At 45.7% G+C, this 22529-nt stretch overlaps 1 protein-coding gene and 1 long non-coding RNA gene across 5 annotated transcripts in view; one reads left to right on the top strand and one right to left on the bottom strand.

Annotated features, from left to right (window-relative positions):
• Window positions 1–6: 6 nt before the first annotated feature.
• Window positions 7–14676, bottom strand: CERCAM (cerebral endothelial cell adhesion molecule). Its single transcript, XM_075835141.1, has 12 exons — window positions 14412–14676; window positions 12727–12837; window positions 11300–11417; window positions 9180–9314; window positions 8295–8499; window positions 8086–8205; window positions 7380–7456; window positions 6646–6752; window positions 4385–4517; window positions 3165–3292; window positions 2881–3084; window positions 7–2779 (listed from the first exon to the last, which is right to left on the bottom strand). The coding sequence occupies exons 1-12, from the start codon at window positions 14606–14608 to the stop codon at window positions 2539–2541; spliced, it is 1776 nt and encodes a 591-aa protein (XP_075691256.1). The 5' UTR covers window positions 14609–14676; the 3' UTR covers window positions 7–2538.
• LOC142659231 (uncharacterized) overlaps window positions 14301–22529 on the top strand; it is a 20679-nt gene continuing 12450 nt past the window's right edge. For 2 of the 4 annotated variants that reach the window (XR_012850287.1, XR_012850285.1), the window contains exons 1-3: window positions 14301–14520; window positions 19020–19109; window positions 21540–21706. This is a non-coding gene — a long non-coding RNA (uncharacterized LOC142659231). Of the gene's footprint in view, window positions 14521–19019; window positions 19110–21539; window positions 21740–22529 lie in introns of all 4 variants that reach the window. The other 2 variants (XR_012850286.1, XR_012850288.1) reach the window with 2 other exon arrangements.

Below are 22529 nucleotides of genomic sequence, written 5' to 3'. Positions count from 1 at the left end.
ATCATAAAATATCAGTATAAACTTTATTTAATGCTATATCACAAACCTGAGATGTTACATGTAACCAGTGATTTGATATTGACAAGTAGAAGGTTGTCACTGCCAGCAACTTATCATAAACAGTCATAAATATGGTTGTCACATTTCTACATTACAGTTCAGTATTAACTGTACACTCCATGCAAATCGGATAAAATGTGTTATTACTAATGCAGGGTTTGAGGGGGCGGAGCATGACACCAGACAGAATCCCTGTCATGCTCCGCCCCCTCTGTCCCTGCACGTTGCACAATGCAGTGTATTAGTTTTGTTTGGAGTGTCCCTTTAAGAGAAATCACTCCTATTAGATCACTGACCTGATATTTTTGGTTCGGATAGTGACCAAATATAGGAAACATCTCTGCATGTATACAGCCAGCGTAAGAATACAATACAGAGCGAGGATCGAGCATACTTAAAATAACCCTATTCATGTTGTATATAAAGCGACTTCCCCCTAAAGACATTATTAAATAGGAGCCCTCTACATTTAAATATTCTACTCAGGTCTATCTGTTTCAGGAAAAGCTGGGTGACCACCCTTCTCGCCGCCATTATAGTTGGTGCCCAATTTTCCTCAAATCCCGATAGTGGAATCTGCCTAGAGACATTAGAAAGAGGGAGGCATCATCGTATAACTAGGCAGATTTACCATTCAGGAGTCTGTGAAGAGCTGGGTGGCAACCATTGTGGCCATTTAAGTTCCCACAGATGGTACTCAACTTTTCTTGAGTCCTGGCTGGCAAATCTGCTTAGTTGCAGAATATCATTGCCTATATAGGCAGATTTGACATTCAAGAGTCTGGAAAAGTTGTGTGACAATGAAAGAGCTATCATAGCATTCATGGTGTCACCCAGCTTTCCCAGAAACAGATGTAACTCTAAAAAGGCTCTAAATTATTGCCTATACTTATTTATAGAAAAAGTTCACATAAGTTTCCCTGATTAACACAACTAGAAAATTCTTAAAGGCAAAATGATAAAGACGCCTGAATGCAAAAAGTTCCCACACCCATAGAGAATACACAAGTATATACAGTAATGCTACAATGGATCTCGTAAACAGTTCAACTCCAGTTATATCTATTGTTCTGACTCCATCAAAGCCGCCATTGCCCACGTCCCCCACTGCCTGGACTTTACCCGGGGATATGGAAAATATATGATTAATGCGCCATCGCCACAAGACCGTCACCCTCTAAGATGGTGATCTCGTTAATGCTGATTGGAGCAGAGCTTTGCTCAGGGTGGGCCGCCCGACAGCCCTATTCAGCAGGATGGCGGAAGCGTTGTACTGAGGTGCTGTGTATGTATATATATATATATATATATATATATATATTTTGGGTACTCTGCAGTAACCCCATATGGGTCTCCTTTGTCTATGACAGCGGCGCTTTCTATCAGCAGTTTGTTGTGTGAGTAAATCAGCTGATCTTAGGGAAACCCTAAGGCCTCATGCACACGACCGTAGCCGTGTGCACGGCCGTGATTTTCGGGTCGGCCGGCTGCGGACTGTCAGCCGCAGGCCGCCCGCAAATCGCGGGACATGCACATGGCCGCCGCCATTGTTTTCAATGAGCACGGACCGCAGAACCGGGCCATAATAAGACATGCCCGTTCTTTCTGCGGTCCGGGCTCCCGGGCCGTGCAAGGACCGCAAAAACTACGGTCGTGTGCATGGCCCCATAAAAAAGAATGGGGCCGCAATTCTCCCGTGGATTTTCGGGGGAATTGCGGCCGCAAAAACACGGTCGTGTGCATGGGGCCTTAAAGATAAACATATTTGATAAGAAAATACATTAAATTCCATTAAGCATCCCTAAGGGATCAATCGAGGGGGCAAAACTAACTACTTGTATGTCTGCTGTGACAAGAGGGAGGGGGACGGTGAGTCATCTGGGCCCCTAAATATAAAAGGCTCAACCACTATACCCATGATATACTTAATTTGGGTTCATTGCATTTGATTAGGGTGTGGGCACCCTCTTGCCAAGGGCGCTCAGGCACTGCACTAGTGCTACAATTGTCAGTCCCCCCCCCCGGCCACCACTACTAATACCAACCCTAGAGATTCAGACCCCTGGACCTATTCATAATAACGCTGATCATTTTCACGGGACCCACAAAAATATATAGGGTCCCAAATCTCTGGGGCGACAGGACAGGGGCCTCAATAATGAATTAAGATTTATAGATGTATTAACTCCTTCTTGATGTATCTGGCGTGGAGTAGATAAAACTCCAGGTCGCGGCTCTGAACCCCCACATTTATTTTTTTTTAATGTATCTGAAAAACTGGCGCTGGGAATCATAAATCTAGTAGTTGAAAAAAAATAATTAAAATATGGCATCGGTTCCTATCTACAGGACTTTATGATGGACGGACAACATGGGGCCGAGCCCTCTGCCAGCAGAGGAGCAAAAATGTTCTTCCGTGGTTCGGGATTGTTCCCGTTCTGTAGGAGGTGACGGTTTGGATATAGTTCACCTTCAGGATCACAGCTCATCTCGTGATGTAGAGCGCAGTCCTCCGTGATGCATATTCCCCCGAGAGTCCTTGAGGGTCTTCTGTGATCCGCTCCAGTCTGTCCGTATGTTGTCGTCGTCCCATAGTGTGGATGTTTCGGTGTCACTTAACCAGCTGGGTTCTCCGGTGTAATGAGTGGGGTAAACCAGAAGGGGATGCACGGAGAAAACCTTCAGGTCCCGATTGGCGAAATGACTTTTATATTCCTCACTGTAATATTAGGAAAGAGAAATAGTAGAAATGAATGCCATTGGTTGATCCATAGAAGATCTAGCGGGTATGAAATAGGACCCAACATAAGTGGCACCTACTTTGGATGCGTGTCTGACATAATGGGCAAGAACTCATCTACTGGGAGCATCTTCGAGAGGGGCTCAGCATTGAGCAACTTCCGGGCCCCCCGCAAGGAGATCATATAACACAGGGTCCAATAGGAGTAATCGGCTTCCACTAGATTCATCACATTCTCCACTGGCTTCTCAGGATCGGTGGTCACTTGTTTCCTTCCGATGTATCTGTAACAGGAAGAATAGACAGTCCTTACCTACAAAAACCAAGGACCAGGTCCACCAGCTACAATAAACCGCCACCTTACATCAAGTCCCATTCAAGCTCGGCAGCGCGGATGTCATCCAGAAGTCGGATCATTTTCCGCTTGAAATAGGATTCAAATCGTACGTCATCCTCAAACACCACGGTGACTTCCAGCTGCCGATCTACTATCTGAAATTTGGATACACCAGAGTTTACTTCAGGAGATAAAAGAAATAAGTGCCCTCGATTCTTGCTGGGTAATGCCAGTCGTGCCGCTAAGAGGAGCGGAGGATGGGAATTGGCCACTGCCCTCGGCATATTTCGGTCTCCGAAAATTGGTTGTCACTGGTCAAGGCGATTCAGCTGCTGGCCAGACAAACTGACGGGAAAGCTAGAACTATAATAATATGTGGCTACTGCTCATTCAGGTGCCATCTCACAACGACAACCCCTTATATGCCCATGTGGAAGTAATGGAGGGGGTTCTCGCTCAGGACCCCCCTCTATGAATCAGAGTGGAGAGCTGCAGTGTATCAGCGGCACCTGCACTGACGGACCTGGCCCGGCCATGTGTTATATATTTACACGACCGTCATGTAACACTATATTGCCCCTGCAGCGACTGGTTTTAGAAGCTGGACCGGCAGTGATCGGCTGATGGCTGGGACAGTTCATTATAAGCAGGGGTTGTCTTCATGAGACAACCCTTTTAAATATTACTCCATATGGGTTTGGGCAAAAGGTGTTGCAGAATCAGATGTTGGCTGAATGGAAGAAGGAGCAGCCCCCTAACCTGTAGTTTTAGTGGGCATAAATAGTCCCCCATACATCTATGAATTAAAGGGGTTCTCCACATGGGCAATATCTACTTGTAAGACAGGTCTACTAACAATTAACTAATCACTAAGTCTCTCTGTGCTGGGATCCCCAGCGATCAATTGTAAAGTGAGAGGAAACCTGGCAGTAAATGTTCAGTTTCCCTGCAGCGCCACCATAGGAAGAATTAAGCATTGTACAGTCAGTCCATTCATATTACCGGGATTGTCTGTTTAGTGCAGGACAGGACACGTCCCTTAGAGCGAGAGACGCGCTACGATTAGGATCCTGAACAAGGGACCCCCCTCTAATAATTCCCTAACATGGGATATAAAATTGGGTTTTCCAAACGGCACAACGCTATTCAGTGCTTTCACGAGGCACTTGTAGTTTCACTCAGACATGATAAAAGAGCGAAGTGAACATTTCTCAGAACAGCAGTCGTAACAATGCTCCAAACATTACCTCTCGCCAGATTTTAAAATGGCTGAGGAAACAGCCCACCTCCCCTTTCGTGAGGGTCCGACCAGAGAATGGATCATAGAATCCTGGCAGGAGGTTCACACCCAAACGCTTGATGTCGCTGCTGTTCAGAGCCCTGTTGGAGAAGAGACCAGGATGCTGCATTGTAAGAAATTATAAGGAAACGTAAAACATCACAGCAATCTATAATACAAGCACTGAGGTAATCCTGCTGTATACAGTGAGAACACCAACCAAAAGTCTGCTGCCCCCTACTTAATACAATATCATCTGTGGTTAAAGGGGTTCTCCTGTCTCTAAAAATTGATGGCCTATCCTCGGGATAGGTCATCAATATCTGATCGGTCAGGGTCCGACAGCCGGGACCCCCGCTGATAAGCTGTTTTGAAGAGATTGAAGCTGCTTCCGAATCGCCGACACACTCGTAGTGCCGGTTCGCAGTATTCGCCTTCTCCCAATAAAGTGAATAGGAGAAGGTTGTAATACTGTGAACCGCTGCTACAAGTGTGTCGGCGATGCACCGCACGAGCAGTGACAATAAGGAAGCGTAAGTTGTGCTTGTACAAGCTCTGCGGCCCTTTTAAAACAGCCGTTCGGCGGGGGTCCCGAGAGTCGGACCCCGACCAGTCATATATTAATGGGCCATCCTGAGGATAGGCCATACATTTTTATGGACTGGACGAGCCCTTTAAGATATAGGTTGTATTTAATGAAATGTAAGATTTTATTGGACAGCTTCCACTGACGTATGTAAACAATATCTGCCTGCAGTTATATAGACATGCGAATGTAGTGTACATGACTGGTGCATTGTGACGTTAGAATGCAGCAGAGCCACGCGGTACCGCTGTCAGATCTGATGAGTAGAGCAGGTTGCATTCTGCTCCACTGACAGGTCTCGCAGCAGCCATCCCTCCTCCTCCCCCTCTCTGGTCCATCTCCGGCTTCCCCTGAGATACCTCATCCACTGTACAATACACAGCCCAGCTGCTGCAGAACCTTTCCTGCTAGAGTAAGGGGAAGCCTCATCCACTGATGCACTGACATGAAGCTCCGCTCTTCCCTCCACAAACAGGTTGTGCAGCAGCTGCCAAATTTCTTTGGAGACTGAAGGAAGGGGAAAAATCACATATATCATTTAGTAAACTTGTTAATTTCTTATATTCATAGAAAATGTACCATTGACATGTCTGTAAATAATATTTGTACAAACATCACACTCTAACGATTATACGGAGATAAGTGTCACTTCATAGGCGCTACTTATCTCTTCTTGCAGAAGCAGTCTGTCACAGATATCTTTTGCAGGATTTTTTTTCCCTTTTCCTGTGTCAACCACTGATTGACGGACATGTGGTGCTGAATCTATAAAAAGAAGTTCTTCAGCAGCTACAGTGCGCATTATACATAACATAACACACACCTCAGCTGCTGCAGAAGATCATAATACACACCTCGGCTGCTGAAGGACCCCATAATACACATCTCAGCTGCTGCAGAACATCATAATGCACATCTTAGCAGCTGGAGAACCCCATAATGCACATCTCGGCTGCTGCAGAACATCACATTACACATCTCAGCTGCTGCAGAATATCATAATACAAACCTCCGCTACCGGAGAACCCCATAATGCACATCTCAGCTGCTGCAGAACATCATAATACACCCCTCAGCTGCTGCAGAACATCACAATAAACACCTCAGCTGCTGCAGAACATCACAATTCATACATCAGCTGCTGCAGAACATCCCAATTCACACAGGTTACTGGAGAACCCTATAATACACATCTCAGCTGCTGCAGAACATCATAATACACCTCACACCCTGAAGAACCCTATAATATACCCCTCCGCTACCGCAGAACATCATAGCATACACCTCAGCTGCTACAGAACATCATAATACACACCTCAGCTGTTGCAGACTTTATTTATGAAAAGGATGAGGGTGTTTGATATTAATCAAGTAATGGTGGGCATGAATCTCCCCTTAACTCTTTAAAATGAGGTTCTGCAGCAGCTGAGATCTGTATTATAAAGATTAATGTACCCCCTACTGTTAATTATTAAGAATATTAGAAATCCACTCCGGGTTCAGTGACCTATATAAACCTTGTGCTTTTATATGGTGACAGACGACTTCGAATATTCTTATCATTTATCGTCCGGGGTACATTATCCCACATATGGATTTTAGCTCCCCAAAAACTGGCACTCTGCTGAAATTTAGTCTAGTACCTTCCATCCACGGCGTCCAGCACATGGCAAGAGATTTCTTGTTCATAGAGGGAGCGTAGCATTCTCTCACGCCGTTCAGGGCGACGAAGCAGATTTATGAGAAATACCTAAAGCAGACAGAAGCAGAGGCGCAGTACAGGTCAGATTCTATACAGGGATATTATATGGCGGTCAGGCCAGAGACACCCAGATATTCCAGTGTAGTTCAGTTGTCTCTCGTCACAATACTTTGAGCGTAACAATATGAATGAAATTTGCTATAATAAGATCTGCGCATAGGATGAAAAGATATTGGACCGTTCATCCTCAGCCAGCAATGACTGCTCCCCGGCAAAGCCCGCTAACATTCAGCTGCACAGCAAATAGAAATAAGGTCAATTGAAAGGTTAGTGTCCCTTTAAGGAAAAATCCAACCCCGACTTGAAGCTTAAAGTGAATGTCCAACGTTTAACACAATGTCGTTTTACTTATTTACAGCTTCAGATCCCCTGCACAGACAGATTTATTAATCACATTCTGTCTTCCTGTAGCCACCAATAGGGGGAGCTTTGGAGCTTACTGCTTTATTATGTTCAATGTATAACAGTATGCAGCTCCCCCTAGTGGTAGCCAATATTTTAAACCTATTTTTATAATAATATGCTGTTCAATACAGCAAGCATGCAAGATTTGGCAGACCTGCATGTATTATATAAGGACACATAAGAATGTATGATGTACACTTGATAACAAACCTCATCAAATCCCATTTTATCTGGATGCTTTTGTGTCGGGAACACGTATTGAGACGCAGAGAATGGGAAGCCTTCCACTGTGAAACAGAAAGGTGAAGGTTATTATATTATGAGAGTTCTGCTATTCACCAGACATTTATTTTATAGACATTTTCTAAACATGCATTTATTAGTAAAGCTGCTCAGTTTCAGAAATAGAATTTGCTGTATTGCATTTTGGTATTTGTATCAATGTCTTGTACTTGATGCCTGGTTGACACTTGAGTATGTTCTCCATACCTGTTCATTGCATTACTTATATTACACAGATTTTTAGTTGCAACCTGTATTATACTTCAGAGCTGAATTTACAATTCTGCTCGTTGTCATTGGAAACAGTCAACAAGCTTGTCAACAGACACACCCCTAACACCTTAGCTAAGCTCCTATAATGCAGTGGTACTGATCGTTTTTCCTACAGCAGAATACCGCACATCCAAAAATGCAAATCACCACTGCAAACTCTATGTAGACACTAAACAAACAGTGAATGCTTTGAGATTTCAGCTCTGAAGCTTGCAGAGTTGTGATTGCAGCTCTTGATTATAACACAGATCAATACAGTAATGCATTCAATATATATGTGCAGTGTAATATGGTGTCTAAAGGTGAACATACACCAACACCACTTCAGGACTTGCTACAGCCAAAATATGTCAATGCTCACCCATTGCTTCTAGTAGAAGGTGTACGAAATTCAGTTTGTCATCCTCCAGGTCATGGTTTGGTAGTGGCGGTACATTGATGTAACCAAAGTGATGGTCATTGCATACGTAACCTTGTACTCCTGAAATAAAGAAACGGTTACCAACAACCATTGCAAATAACCAGACACTAGTACAAACCAACGAGAGCCCGATGTTTTCCTGTACATACCCGATGCCATACACGAGTATGCAAAGACAATGACATCATCAAAGGTCCAGGTGTAACTGGGATGAGGAGGGTGAAATGCCAGTTTGCTGCTCTCCTCCTTGCGCAGGTCCAGCAGGTAGGTGGAGTGCACCATGGGCACAGGAAAGCACCCGATGCGCTGACGTTTTTTGGTGGGGTAATAATCAGCTGTGCGACGATAAAAGCCCTGACAATAGAAATGCTGAGAATTACAGACCGCGCCAATTTCAGAAATGTCTAACTATAGTGTCTAGTATGTCTAAGGGTATGTTCACACGGCTTATTTTCTGCCGTTTTTCGGGCCGTAAACGGCCGGGAAACGGCAGACAAGTCAGAAGCAGAACGCCACCAAACATCTGCCCAAAGGGATGTCTCATCACAGATTGCTGCAGGTCCGGCTCCCAAGACCCTGGCAAACACCTGATTTTGCCAGGGGAAGACGCGCTGCCTTATCTTTTCCCCTGCAAAAGAATGGCCGTCCATATAATAAGTGGTCGGACCAGTTCTAGGAGAGCCGCTGCTTGTTAGCAGCTATCTTCTCTGAATCATAGAGAGGGGTCCTCTATGATTTCAATGGGAGGCAGATTTTTCTCTTGAGTGGAAAAAAACGCTCGCGGGAAAAAGAAACGTCATGCCCTTTCTTCAGGCGTTTCCGTCTCTGACCTCTCATAGACATCAATGGGAGGCAGGGAAAGCAGTTTTCGCTGCGGTGTTTGCCCGCAGCGCTCAGTGGCCGCAAAACGCTGCAAAACATTCCTGAAGGAATTTTGGGCCAGTTTTTTCCGCCTGCAAAAAAACTCAGTGTGAACAGGGCCTAAATAAGGCATATGTCAAGATGAGAAAACATTTGCATCATTGGTCACATACCTGCGGAGTTATTCCACACCAAAAATTAGAGAATCCTGTCTGGGCGTCCAACATCGGTGCTATCAAGGTCTTATTTTCTGCCATAAGCAACTGCACTGTCTGATCATTGGTCAAGACGTTGTCCGCATCTGTGTACTGTAAAATACCAGAACTCATCTCCAGAACTGTATATATATATATATATATATATATATATATATATACACATACACTAGTCCTTCTCAGTGAATTAGAATATCATCAAAAAGTTTAATTATTACAGTAATTCAATTCAAAGTGTCTCTCATATATTCTATAGATTTATTACACAGAGGGATCTATTTCCAGAATTTTCTTTTAATGTTGATGATTATGGGAACAGTTACTGAAAACACACAATTTAGTGTCTCAGAAAATTAGAATATTATATAAGCCCAATTTAAAAAATTATTTTTAATACTGAAATGTTGTCCTACTGAAAAGTATGTACAGGATCTGCCCTCAATACTTGTTCGTTGCTCCTTTTTCATGAATTACTGCATCAATGCGACGTGACATGGAGGTGATCAGCCGGTGGCACTGCTGAGGTGTTATCAATGAGGCGTGGCATGGAGGTGATCAGCCTGGGGCACTGCTGAGGTGTTATCAATGAGGCGTGGCATGGAGGCGATCAGCCTGTGGCACTGCTGAGGTGTTATTAATGCGGCGTGGCATGGAGGTGATCAGCCTGTGGCACTGCTGAGGTGTTATCAATGCGGCGTGACATGGAGGCGATCAGCCTGTGGCCCTGCTCAGGTGTTATCAATGCGGCGTGGCATGGAGGCGATCAGCCTGTGGCACTGCTGAGGTGTTATCAATGCGGCGTGGCATGGAGGTGATCAGCCTGTGGCACTGCTGAGGTGTTATCAATGCGGCGTGACATGGAGGCGATCAGCCTGTGGCCCTGCTCAGGTGTTATCAATGCGGCGTGGCATGGAGGCGATCAGCCTGTGGCACTGCTGAGGTGTTATCAATGCGGCGTGGCATGGAGGTGATCAGCCTGTGGCACTGCTGAGGTGTTATTAATGCGGCGTGGCATGGAGGCGATCAGCCTGTGGCACTGCTGAGGTGTTATCAATGCGGCGTGGCATGGAGGCGATCAGCCTGGGGCACTGCTGAGGTGTTATCAATGCGGCGTGGCATGGAGGTGATCAGCCTGTGGCACTGCTGAGGTGTTATCAATGCGGCGTGGCATGGAGGCGATCAGCCGGTGGCACTGCTGAGGTGTTATCAATGCGGCGTGGCATGGAGGCGATCAGCCGGTGGCACTGCTGAGGTGTTATCAATGCGGCGTGGCATGGAGGCGATCAGCCGGTGGCACTGCTGAGGTGTTATCAATGCGGCGTGGCATGGAGGTGATCAGCCTGGGGCACTGCTGAGGTGTTATGGATGCTAGGGGGTGGGTAGCTAAAGGAAAGTCGAGCTACCCTTTTAATTTACAGAAAGGGGTAGGTTATTCTATATACCGTATATTAAATATCAATGGACAATTGTGTTTCTTCGTAGCCACAGAACGTTTTTTTGGAGAAAATTCTTATAATTTACAAGTAGCGGGTACATTGTCCAATGAATTAAAATGTAACCCTATATATTATCCTTCATGTACCACCAAGGCTCAGTTACCCATGCACCAGTTGTGCCCACCACCCCCTGTGCCCTATCAAATGGATTGCATAATGGAAAAAGGTGAGGGATCAACGGCGCTCCTACGAGGCTACGCGTGGAGTAAAATGGTATAGGTTGCCGGCTGCCATCCACTGCAGTCCCTCGGTACTAATTCCTTAGTATCGGGGAGAGGGTATGTAGAAGATAAAAGAGCAGTATAGTATCTGGTATCGGCGCCAGGCTCAGGAGGACAAGGAACGAGGCCAGGTAAGTTTGATGAAGGAGATCTTTAATTCAAATGGCGACGCGTTTCTGGATCAGACTGGTCCCTTCGTCAGGTCAGTTAACCAGGTTAAGCCTGAGCCTGGCGCCGATACCCGATACTATACTGCACTTTTATCTTCTATCAGATGGATGTCCTCTACCTGATACCCTCGTGTATACACCTGAACGGTGCAGCACAACAAAACCAGCTTCAGAGAAAATCCCAGTAGTACCAGAATATAGTCCGCCCGGTTGTCTCTTGCGTAGTCCAGAGCCTCTTGTCTCAGCTTCATCACGTGTTCATAGCGCTCCTTGGGCCACTGTTTTGGACCCGTCTCTTCAGGATACCATCTGTGGATCAAGACGTAGATGCAGTTACATACAAGAATGCACATGCGCCCCGCCCCCTTAGAATAAGGCACAATTGGGCGGCATTGACGCGGCCACGTAACGTAATTCTGTTTTCAAATTGATTGTTAGTGGCCGATCTATTCTGCAGGTAAACAATAGATCGTGCAGCCATTAACATTCAAATTGAAAACTGCGCCGATCAGCATGTCAGCGTGTTTTTTGGACGCCTCTTGGGGCCTTACTCTCATAGAAGAGCTTGGTCAGGGAAATATATGTTTCCCTGGCAGTCCCGTCCCCGTCAGGACCCTATAATTCGACTGCCCCCCCCCCCAAACAATGAAGCATAAAAAAAATAAGGTGCCCCCTAGAAACCCACATTCAACCGCTGCAGGTAAAATCATGGCATCATCGTGACCCCGCCGCAATTTCAATGTTTCCCTGTGGCAAAAAAGTTGCAAGAGACCTTGTGACCATTACAAAAACCCCACAAGTCAGAGCCCACAGATTATATTACGTTACAGACTGTGTATAAGAAGCCATAGGGGATGGGTCCTCATCTTCCCCTTAACTGGGTATTGCCATCTTCCCATCACTAGGTTATGCCATAACATTGGTGGGGGTCCAGGCTTGTGTTGCAGTTCCATGCACAGCGGGTAGAGGGGTGCGCTGCCATCCCTTCATCCTAGGCATATGCCATCAATTTTAATGGTGGGAAAATATAAGCCTTTGAATCGGCTTTGGCCACCCTAACAGCTCCTTTAAAGGTTGTCATCCAGCTTTTCCAGAATCCTGATAGGCAAATCTGAATAGTAAGGCAGTAATATGCCTTACGCTCCCATATCACTGCATAATTGGGCAGATTTGCCAGTCTGCACTCTATTATAGCAGTGGAAAATGCATTGGTTGTTACCCAGCTTTCCCGGAAACAGATTTAAGTCCTCAGGCCCGACTGTGAATCTGATGACCCATAATAACAGAACCATCCGCATTTTAGCGTCTGTGTTAGGGCCGCAAGTCCCAGCCCGACCGCGGATCTAATGATCTGAACTAACAGCGTCGTACATCGATATAACGCTGTTAGCTCGGGTCATGGGTTGGGACGCTATAATGCGTCCGCGTTACGGCCGTCTGAATGAGGTCTTACGAAGAGACGACTTCAATCCTTGAAATATTGATGGGCCGTTCTGCTGAATGTACTAGGAAGGAATTTGTAGATTCTTACAGTTCGCCGATATGTTATGAGGACTATCTGCCTGACGGCTATTATCTGCCTGCAGGGAAATAACAAGCGCGGGCACGCGGACATCACCTGGGCGCTCCCTGCGCTCTCCACACCACGGAGTGATACAATGGCCGCACCGACTCCAGCCACGTGTGCAGCACTCCAGCCGTCGTGTCTTCATTGTGGTCAGTCACACACCTGCGCAAAGACAAAAAAAGCATCAATTAAGGAGTCGCAAAACGACAACTCCCAACAAACTCAGACCCTTTCAGGGCATGCTGGGAGTTGTAGTGATACAGGTTGAGGTAGATGTATCTAAATAAAAGCACCCAAGGGTGATACAGATATACATAAGTCACCCCCCGCCCCACCCGCTCCTCAATATAGCGGTATACACCCCAGGATATCTGCAAGAATTGGGATAAATGTCCTCATATTTCCCTTAAATATCTGATTAAATGTTAAAAATTCCCATTGGTTGGCGCCGATTCAATTGTAAATACGGTTTCCGCGGTAAACACGGCTTATGACTGTAGATTAGCGCAACGCTGTATCTGTAAATCGCCTGGAATCTCATTAAGCGACTCACAAATACGTGAAATTGCGACAATTGGATTTGCCCAATGGCAGGCAGACATATTGCGAGGATCAATTTGCTCATCTAAACAAGTGGTTTAGACAAGTCGTAACTTATAATCAATTATTGTCCGAGAAAATACATGCACCGTATTGACTACGAGGGTTCGGCTGGGTTAACCAGTTGCGGCCACAGCGCAGCCGCGATGCCACCAAAAGCGCCTTTTTGATGCAAATCGGCGCGATTTCAAATTGTCTGGTAAAGGCCGGCGCGGTTTTGCCGGTAAACAGTAGCTTTACTCGCCATAACGCGTGAGCCCATAAACCTTTGCGATCGTTGCCTATATCTTTCAATGTATGCTCCTTAAAGGACCCCAAAAATGTCAGATCCAAGATGAAGGGGCAAACTGACCCGTAACCTAGCAACACCACAGCCCCAATCAGCCGTAACCTAGCAACACCACAACCCCAATCATCCGTAACCTAGCAGCACCACAACCCCAATCATCCGTAACCTAGCAGCACCACAACCCCAATCATCCGTAACCTAGCAACACCACAACCCCAATCATCCGTAACCTAGCAACACTACAACCCCAATCAGCCGTAACCTAGCAGCACCACAACCCCAATCATCCGTAACCTAGCAACACCACAACCCCAATCATCCGTAACCTAGCAGCACCACAACCCCAATCATCCGTAACCTAGCAACACCACAACCCCAATCATCCGTAACCTAGCAACACTACAACCCCAATCAGCCGTAACCTAGCAGCACCACAACCCCAATCATCCGTAACCTAGCAACACCACAACCCCAATCATCCGTAACCTAGCAACACCACAACCCCAATCAGCCGTAACCTAGCAGCACCACAACCCCAATCATCCGTAACCTAGCAACACCACAACCCCAATCAGCCGTAACCTAGCAACACCACAACCCCAATCAGCCGTAACCTAGCAGCACCACAACCCCAATCATCCGTAACCTAGCAGCACCACAACCCCAATCAGCCGTAACCTAGCAACACTACAACCCCAATCATCCGTAACCTAGCAGCACCACAACCCCAATCAGCCGTAACCTAGCAGCACCACAACCCCAATCATCCGTAACCTAGCAGCACCACAACCCCAATCATCCGTAACCTAGCAACACCACATCCCCAATCAGCCCCAGCGTCTCTCACCAGATAGAAATCCTCTCCTTGGGGTAATGCAATCTCTCTAGCGCCCCCAGGCTGTAGGGCAGCGCATGTGCAGCGTTACGAGCCAGAAGTGCAATGATCAGGGAAGGAGGTGAGGAGTCATTAACGAGCACCGGGTCCTGACCGGAGGCCAGCAACAGGCCCGGCAGGAGAAGCAGCACTAACACGGCAGGGGCCATGCAGGAACACCGGGAAGGACGTGTCAGAGGAGGGGAGAGCAGGCGGGGAGTGACCGGGAGGAGGAGTGGAGAGGGGGCGCTCAGGAGGGGGTCATGGAGTCTCTGCTTTCACTTTACCTCAGGCATCGTCTGTATGTGTCCTGTCATGTCTGCCTCCGCCGCTGCTCTCCATTACTCCCTGATTATTATCATCAGTCGTTGCTTCAAGTTGGAAATCTTGCAATCATTTCTCTCAGTCTTCTGACAAAATGTTATATCAGCTTCTGGGAAAGCTGGGTGATAACCAATATGGCCGCCATGGCATTTTCCATAACTTTTTTTTAAAATACTGAATGGCAAAGCTGGGTGTGGTGATACCTGCGCAAAACAAAGTGACCGCGCAAAAATTAGTCTGAAATGTGGACGTGGGAGGGCAGGAAACTTACCGATCCTGTGCGTCGTACCGCTCCTCGCACTTTTCCCGTTGCGTCAGTACCGAAATGTCAGGAATCGTGTGAGGAGCGTGATGACGCACGAGATAGGTACGTTTCCTGGAACATGATGGCGGCCGGGATAGGGGAGTACGATTTTTCCTTGTCATGGAGCTGCATTATGGAAATGCGCCAAAATATTGTTAGCGGTTTTTTAGTGCGGTTTCGTTTTTCCAGGGAAAAGTTGGGTGACCTTTATAGGATTTTCAACAGCTTGACATAAGAGGATGACTCGGCAACTAAAGGGGTCGATATTTTTAAGACCGCCCTTTGGTGACCCCAAACTCGTTACCCCATGATGTAACATCCCCATCTATAAGGGAGGGCTGGCAGGTTTGCGTAAGCCGTGACCTATAGGAATACGTGTCCCATATGGATGAATCAAGTGGTGACCCCATAAGCCATAAGAAAGGGGTAGTCCGGTTTTATGTAGATGAAGCTGAATTACTATATAATGAAAAGTTCTGCAACTTCCTACACTTTTTTTATTTCAATTATTTGGCATTTTCAAGACCTCTGATTGCTCTCAGTGAATTAAAAAACTTGTTGACAAACAACCAGAGGATGAATCCCTGTAGAGACCTATAGCTGGCCATACACATTAGATGGATGTCGGTCGAACACGCTGATTTCGGCGGGACCGTCCGACCATCTAATGTGCGTGGCGGCGTCCCGACTCTTCCCGCGATGGCAGATGTCAGACGAGAGAAGGATCGGTCTTTTGAATTGCAGTGGCGAAGGAGATAAGCCGCTGCCAGACTCCATATTGAAAAGCCATGCACGAGCCGAGCGTTCATGTGTACGGGGAAGTCGGGAGAAATAGGTTGTTCGTCCGACATCTAAATGTAAGGCCAGCTTAATGTTGACAGCTGAGGGTTTGTTACAATTGTATCCAGTCTAGTTAACCCTATGTAAGCTGAACACTAAGGCCCTGTTCACACTGAGATTTTTTTTCTGCAGGCAGAAAAATGTGCCTCAAAATTCCTCCAGAAATGTTTTTTTCGGCCACGGCCATTGAGCGCCTTGTGCAAAAAAAAAAACGCTTTCTCTGCCTCCCATTGATTTAAATTGGAGGTCAGCGGCGGAACCGCGTCATGCCGCTTTTTTTTTTTACCGTGAGCGGCTAAAATCCGCCTCCCATTGAAATCAATGGGAAGCGGTTCGGCTGTCTTTTGTCGCGGTTTCCGCGTCAAAATCAGCGTAAAAGAAAACCTGTGTGAACAGGGCCTGAGGCGGCAGATTAAGGGTCCATTCACAGTGTTTGGCGTTGATTTTGATGCTGGGACCGCGTCTGAATCGGCACCAAAAACATCCGAAATTGCCAACTTTACTGTAGAAATCTGACACACATCAGTCGGACCCCCGGTGAGCGGACCTTGATGACAATCCCAGCGATATACCATCAGTGTATATAGTGAGATAGCAGCCCCTGTAATAAAGTTCAGGGCAACATCGGGGGGGGGGGCCCCAGTTTATTTCACGTTGACCTATTTACATTAGAGGGGACCGAAATTATACCGTGAGCTTTGAGACATATATATATATATAATCATCACAGATGGAAATACTCTCCTTAGGCCTCGTTCAGACGAGCGTGTATCCCGTCACACCGACCGTTGTTTCAATGGAGCGTGTGAAGGGTCCGTGGAAAAAATAGGACATGTCCTATTTTACTGCGTGTCACACGTCCCCCCACAGACTCTAGTCTATGGGGGATCCGTGACAACACGCCCCGCACGGGTGCACCTTGGACGCGAAAAACCTTTTGTTTTTCACGTCCGAGGTTGCCGACGCTCGTCTGAATGTAGCGGTAGGATGTGTATGTGACGTGTACTTTGAAGGAGGGGGAGTTTTCTTTTTATTGTTATGTATTGGGGTGTTAGGCCTCATGCACACAAACGTATTTTTTTCCTCCCGTAAATACTGGTCCTTGGTCACACGTATTCGACCCGTATTTACGGGCACGTTTTCGCTGCAAAATTGCACTGCACTAATCGGCAGCCCCTTCTCTCTATCAGTGCAGAAATTCATACTTACCCGTCAGTTGTATTTCGACATCCAGCCCGACCTCCCTGGATAACGCGGCAATCCATGTGACCGCTGCAGCCTGTGATTGGCTGCAGCGGTCACATGGGCTGAAACGTCATCCTGGGAGGCCGGACTGGAGGAAGAAGCAGGGAGTTCTGGGTAAGTATGAACTTCTATTTTTTTTTTTTACAGGTCGAGCTATATTGTGATCGGAAGTCACTGTTCAGGGTGCAGAAAGAGTTACTGCCGATCAGTTAACTCTTTCAGCACCCTGGACAGTGACTATCCCCTGACGTCGCCTAGCAACGCTCCCGTAATTACGGGTGCACACACGTAGTCACCCATAATTACGGGAGCCCCATAGACTTCTATGGGCTGCCCGTGCCGTGCCGTTATTACGGCCTGAAATAGGACATGTTCTATATTTTTCAATGGCATACAGGGAGGTACCCGTGGCCAATAGAAGTCTATGGGCCCGTAATTACGGAAGTTTTTACGTTCGTGTGCATGGGGCCTAATATTGTAAAATTTTGCTATAAAACATTACTTGATATAAAAAAAAAACTGCTACAAGGAGCGCTTTAAGGGCTTGTCCACACGTAGCGGATTCACTGCAGATTTACTGTTCGAAATTGCGGTCGGAAAATACGCAGTGGATGAGGTTTAACAAATGTCATCCACACGCTGAATAAAAATACAAACCAGAAATTGACCTGCGGTTCGTATATTTCGGACCTCAGCACGTCAAGTCCTGCTGCGGAAAGTGTCCAGAATTGCTGCGTTTTTCAGAGGAGATATCGCCGTCTCCCAGCATTGAGAAAAACGCTGCAAAATCCGCACCATTTTCTGCAGTAAAAAACTTAGGAAATGTTGCAGTTTTGCCGCAGCGGAATTTCTGCTCGTTTCAACGGAATTGCTACAGCTATCCGTTACGTGTGGACGAGCCCTTACTGGGCTTCTGAATAGCAGTTTTCTCCTGGTCCAATTGGGCCGACGTCAGAGAAGCAAAAACATTTTACAAAAAGTCAAACATCCTACTTCATGTTATGGGTATTCTATCCTAGAATATTCCATGTGCTTAAAGAGTCTCTGTCACCACATTATAAGTGGCCTATATTGTACATGATGTGATCGGCGCTGTAATGTAGATTACTGCAGTGTTTTTTATTTAGAAAAACGATCATTTTTGACGGCGTTATGACCTATTTTAGATTTATGCTAATGATTTTCGCAATGGACAACTGGGCGTGATTTACTATATGGCCAAGTGGGCGTTGTGGAGAGAAGTGTATGACGCTGACCAATCAGTGACCAATCAGCGTCATACACTTCTCCCCATTCATTTACACTGCAGATAGCGATATAGCTATATCACTATGTGCAGCCTCATACACGCACTATAACATTACTGCAGTGTCCTGACAATGAATATACATTACCTACAGCCAGGACGTGATGTGTATTCATAATCCTGACACTTCGCTAACACAATCCCGACACTACAGCACAGCAAGCGTAATCTCGTTTCTCGTAATGACAGTTTACAGCGTAATCTCGCGAGATTACGCTTGCTGTAGTGTCGGGATTGTGTTAGCGAAGTGTCAGGATTCTGAATACACGTCACGTCCTGGCTGTAGCTAATGTGTATTCATTGTCAGGACACTGCAGTAATGTTATAGTGTTTATGTGGCTGCACATAGTGATATAACTATATCGCTATCTGCAGTGTAAATGAATGGAGAGAAGTGTATGACGCTGATTGGTCACTGATTGGTCAGCGTCATACACTTCTCTCCACGACGCCCACTTGGTCATATAGTACAGGATAGGCCACTTATAATGTGGTGACAGCCTCTAATTCTAGAAAGTTTTATAAAATCGCCTTATTCTAATGATATGGTTTGTTTTTTCAGAACATGGGTAAATCTGACGTCTTCCACCTTCAAGCTGCAAATCTGTCACACGGTAAACAGGGACTGGCAGCAATGGGGACTACAGACCTGGTAAATTGACCTCACTTCAAGTGGTTCATAAAGGAGCCCGACATTTGCGATCTACGCTATATTCTGACGCAGTCCCCAAGTCGAGATTGGATGTTGATGTAAATGTATTTTGAGCTGATTGCACGTCTTACAGGATCACATTTCACATTATATATGGTTCTGCATACGCCTAATATTGGCTTACAAATCATATATTTTAACTATAAGGGTATGTTCACACACCCTATTTACGGACGTAATTCGGGCGTTTTACGCATTGAACTACATCCGAAAATACGGCTCCAAACCGCCGGCAAACATCTGCCCATTGAAATCAATGGGGTTACGATGTTCTGTGCACACAGGCTTTTTTTTGACGCGCCGCTGTCAACAAACGGCGCGTAAAAAGACGCCCGCGTCAAAGAGGTGCATGTCACTTCTTGAGACGTAATTGGATCCGTTTTTCATTGACTCCATTGAAAAACAGCTCCAATTACGTCCGTAATTGACGCTGTGAAAAACGCCTGCACATGCCATTACGTCTGAAATTCCGGAGCTGTTTTCGCCTGAAAACATCTCCGTAATTTCAGGCGTATTGGACACTGCCGTGTGAACATACCCTAAGTGTACGTTCACACGCAGTGTTTTCAGACGTAATTTGGGCGTTTACACCTTGAAAAACGCCTGAAAAAACGGAAGCTGAACGCCTACAAACATCTGCCCATTGAAATCAATGGGAAAAACAGCATTTAGTTCATACAGGGCGTCTTTTTTACTCCTCTGTTTAAAAAAAACGGAGCGTAAAAAGAAGTAGCATGTCACTTCTTGAGGCGTTTTTTTGGAGCTGATTTTCCATTGAACATTATGAAAAACGCCTCAAAAAACGCCTGAAAAGAAGCCTCAAAAGAAGCTCCAAATTTAATTTTCAGCTTCAAAAACACCTGAAAATCAGAGGCTGTTTTCTCTGAAATCAGCTCTGTATTTTCAGACATTTTTTGTTAAGGGTATGTTCACACGGCGGGGGTCCGTAACGGCTGAAATTACGGGGATGTTTCAGCCTGAAGACATTACCGTAATTTCAGCCGTACCGGCATGTGCAGGCGCTTGAACGCCGCGTCAATTACGGCCGTAATTAGCGCTGCTATTCATTGGAGTCAATTACGGCCAAAGAAGTGACAGGTCACTTCTTCTACGCGGGCGTCTATTTACGCGCCGTCATTTGACAGCGGCGCGTAAATATACGCTTCGTGTGAACAGACAAACGTCTGCCCATTGCTTTCAATGGGCAGATGTTTGTCAGCGCTATTGAGGCGCTATTTTCAGACGTAATTCGGGGCAAAAACGCCCGAATTACGTCCGTAAATAGGCCGTGTGAACATACCCTAAGCGTGTGAACATAGCCTCAGAATGGCAGCCATGAAATGAATAGTTTTTAGGCTGCAGTTCCCTATAGACAGCAGTAGGCGGCGCGCTTTACTGTATGTATGACTGTTTTAGTATATTTGCTTAGGAGAATGTAATACTTTTGCGCTTCTGCAGATCAGAGGATCCATTGACATCCTCCAACTCAGACCGTGTGATATAGAGTATGCAGAATGGGTTGCCATATCTGTGTAATCCTGTTTTCCAAGATGGACCAGACAGGAAATACTCCTACCAAGGGGGATAATGCCCTCTATGGGAATCTCATAAAGCGTATGTGCTGGTCATCCACAATACCCTCTTTTATGGTGGGTTAATAATACAGCCTGTTGCTGTCCCACCAATAAATAACTGACCATGGCTGTCTGGCACACGTATGTTTGCTCTGTGTAAAACATCTGGACCTCCTGGATCTTCTACAACGTTGTCCTTTTCACTCCAAAAAATAGATGGAGCGAAGGCGCCGACCCATATTGCAAATCAAACGCGTTTTGATATCTTTAAGCGTTTGTGTCCCCTTGAATTTGTGAAATGCATTGTTAATTCCAAAAAATGGGAGCATGCATTAAAGTATAGTCTGAACCGTACAGGTGGAAACAGCATGTGCCAAATACGACTACCAAACAATTATAGGCTGTATGGGTACTCGCAAGACTCTGCCAATTGGATGAAATAAATTATTATGTGTATGCATTTGTCCTCTATTAAAAAAAAAAAAAAAACACCTATGAGCATGTTGTCCACCAGGTGGCAGTCACACCATAGCCTTTGATTGATCATTGATCTTAGAGTAATAACTTGCTGATGAAGAGGTCTTAATGTCATACCAGTCAGATTCCTTGACGTGTGTAGAATAATATATCCGTTGTCTAAATACTTGTACTCAAAGGACGCATAGACCTATTGAAGGCACGAGCGTAGAGCAGCCTAAGCGATATTTCTATTACAAGTACAAGATAAGTAATGTATTTACAAATTTGCTCCAATTTCTTTGTAGATTCATTTTTTTAAAAAAAATCTGCATTTTAGGAAAAGGATTTCAAAGTGATCTGAATAAAGAGGTGTTTTCGGTGTCCAGGAGGACTTTGATGTCTTATTTCTACCACTCCCACTCCGCGTCCTACAGGATTAGATATGAATGCTTTACTGGGGTGTTCAATAGGAAGGCATCATAGCTGTGCACCCTGAAATGGCAAGTAAGCACCATTGTTTGTACTAAGAAATTGCAGGTGAACTATTTTTTATGTCTACCCTTAAACACCGTTTTATATCTTTTGTATTTCTTCATGTAAATCGCTCCGTCATTCTTCGTTAGTTATAGTGGTCGTTGTGTTTTTTTAAAAATATAAATCTCCTGCAAAGACCGAGTTAAATGATAAAATTCTGGCTGGCCTCTAAGGCCACGTTGGGGATTTGACGCGGATCTCTCACCCTTTGAAGTTGTTTGACTCAGAATTGGACCTAAAAATGACATGACGATGAAAGGTGGAAATTCACTTTAAAGAGCAAAAACCACTAAGACCGCCATTTATTTATTTTTTTGCTTTGTCACTTCGTTCTCTTTACGTGAGGAGGGAAGCTCTCCTAACCTGAGTGGAAGACCCACCGAGAAAGTTGAATCCGGAGTATGACCATGGTCTTGGATTAATTCACACTATTGAAGTTCATGATTAAAGAGTAACTGCGCTTTCATCAAACTTTTGATATGTCAGAGACATATCAAAAGTATGGATCGGTGGGGTGTGGGTGCTGAGACCCCCCATAGTTGCTGAAATGAAGGTGCGGCAGCACTCATCTGAGCGCCCTGCACCTTCGGCGCTCTCGGTCAGGCTGAAGACGGCTCATATAGACATTCTATGTGAGCCGTCTTCAGCCTGACAGGGAGCGCTCATAGGCATGCTGCTCTATTCTGCTATTAGCCTCTATGGCAGATTGCGCACTATAGCTATAACTGTTAGGTCAACCTTTCATCACCTCGGCCATAAGTCACTTTCTTTTTATACTTGCAAAAGTCTCTGA

Source organism: Rhinoderma darwinii, chromosome 8 (assembly GCF_050947455.1).
Source record: "Rhinoderma darwinii isolate aRhiDar2 chromosome 8, aRhiDar2.hap1, whole genome shotgun sequence".
In the NCBI taxonomy this organism is placed as follows: domain Eukaryota; kingdom Metazoa; phylum Chordata; class Amphibia; order Anura; family Rhinodermatidae; genus Rhinoderma; species Rhinoderma darwinii.
This window is presented reverse-complemented; position numbering and strand designations above follow the sequence as displayed.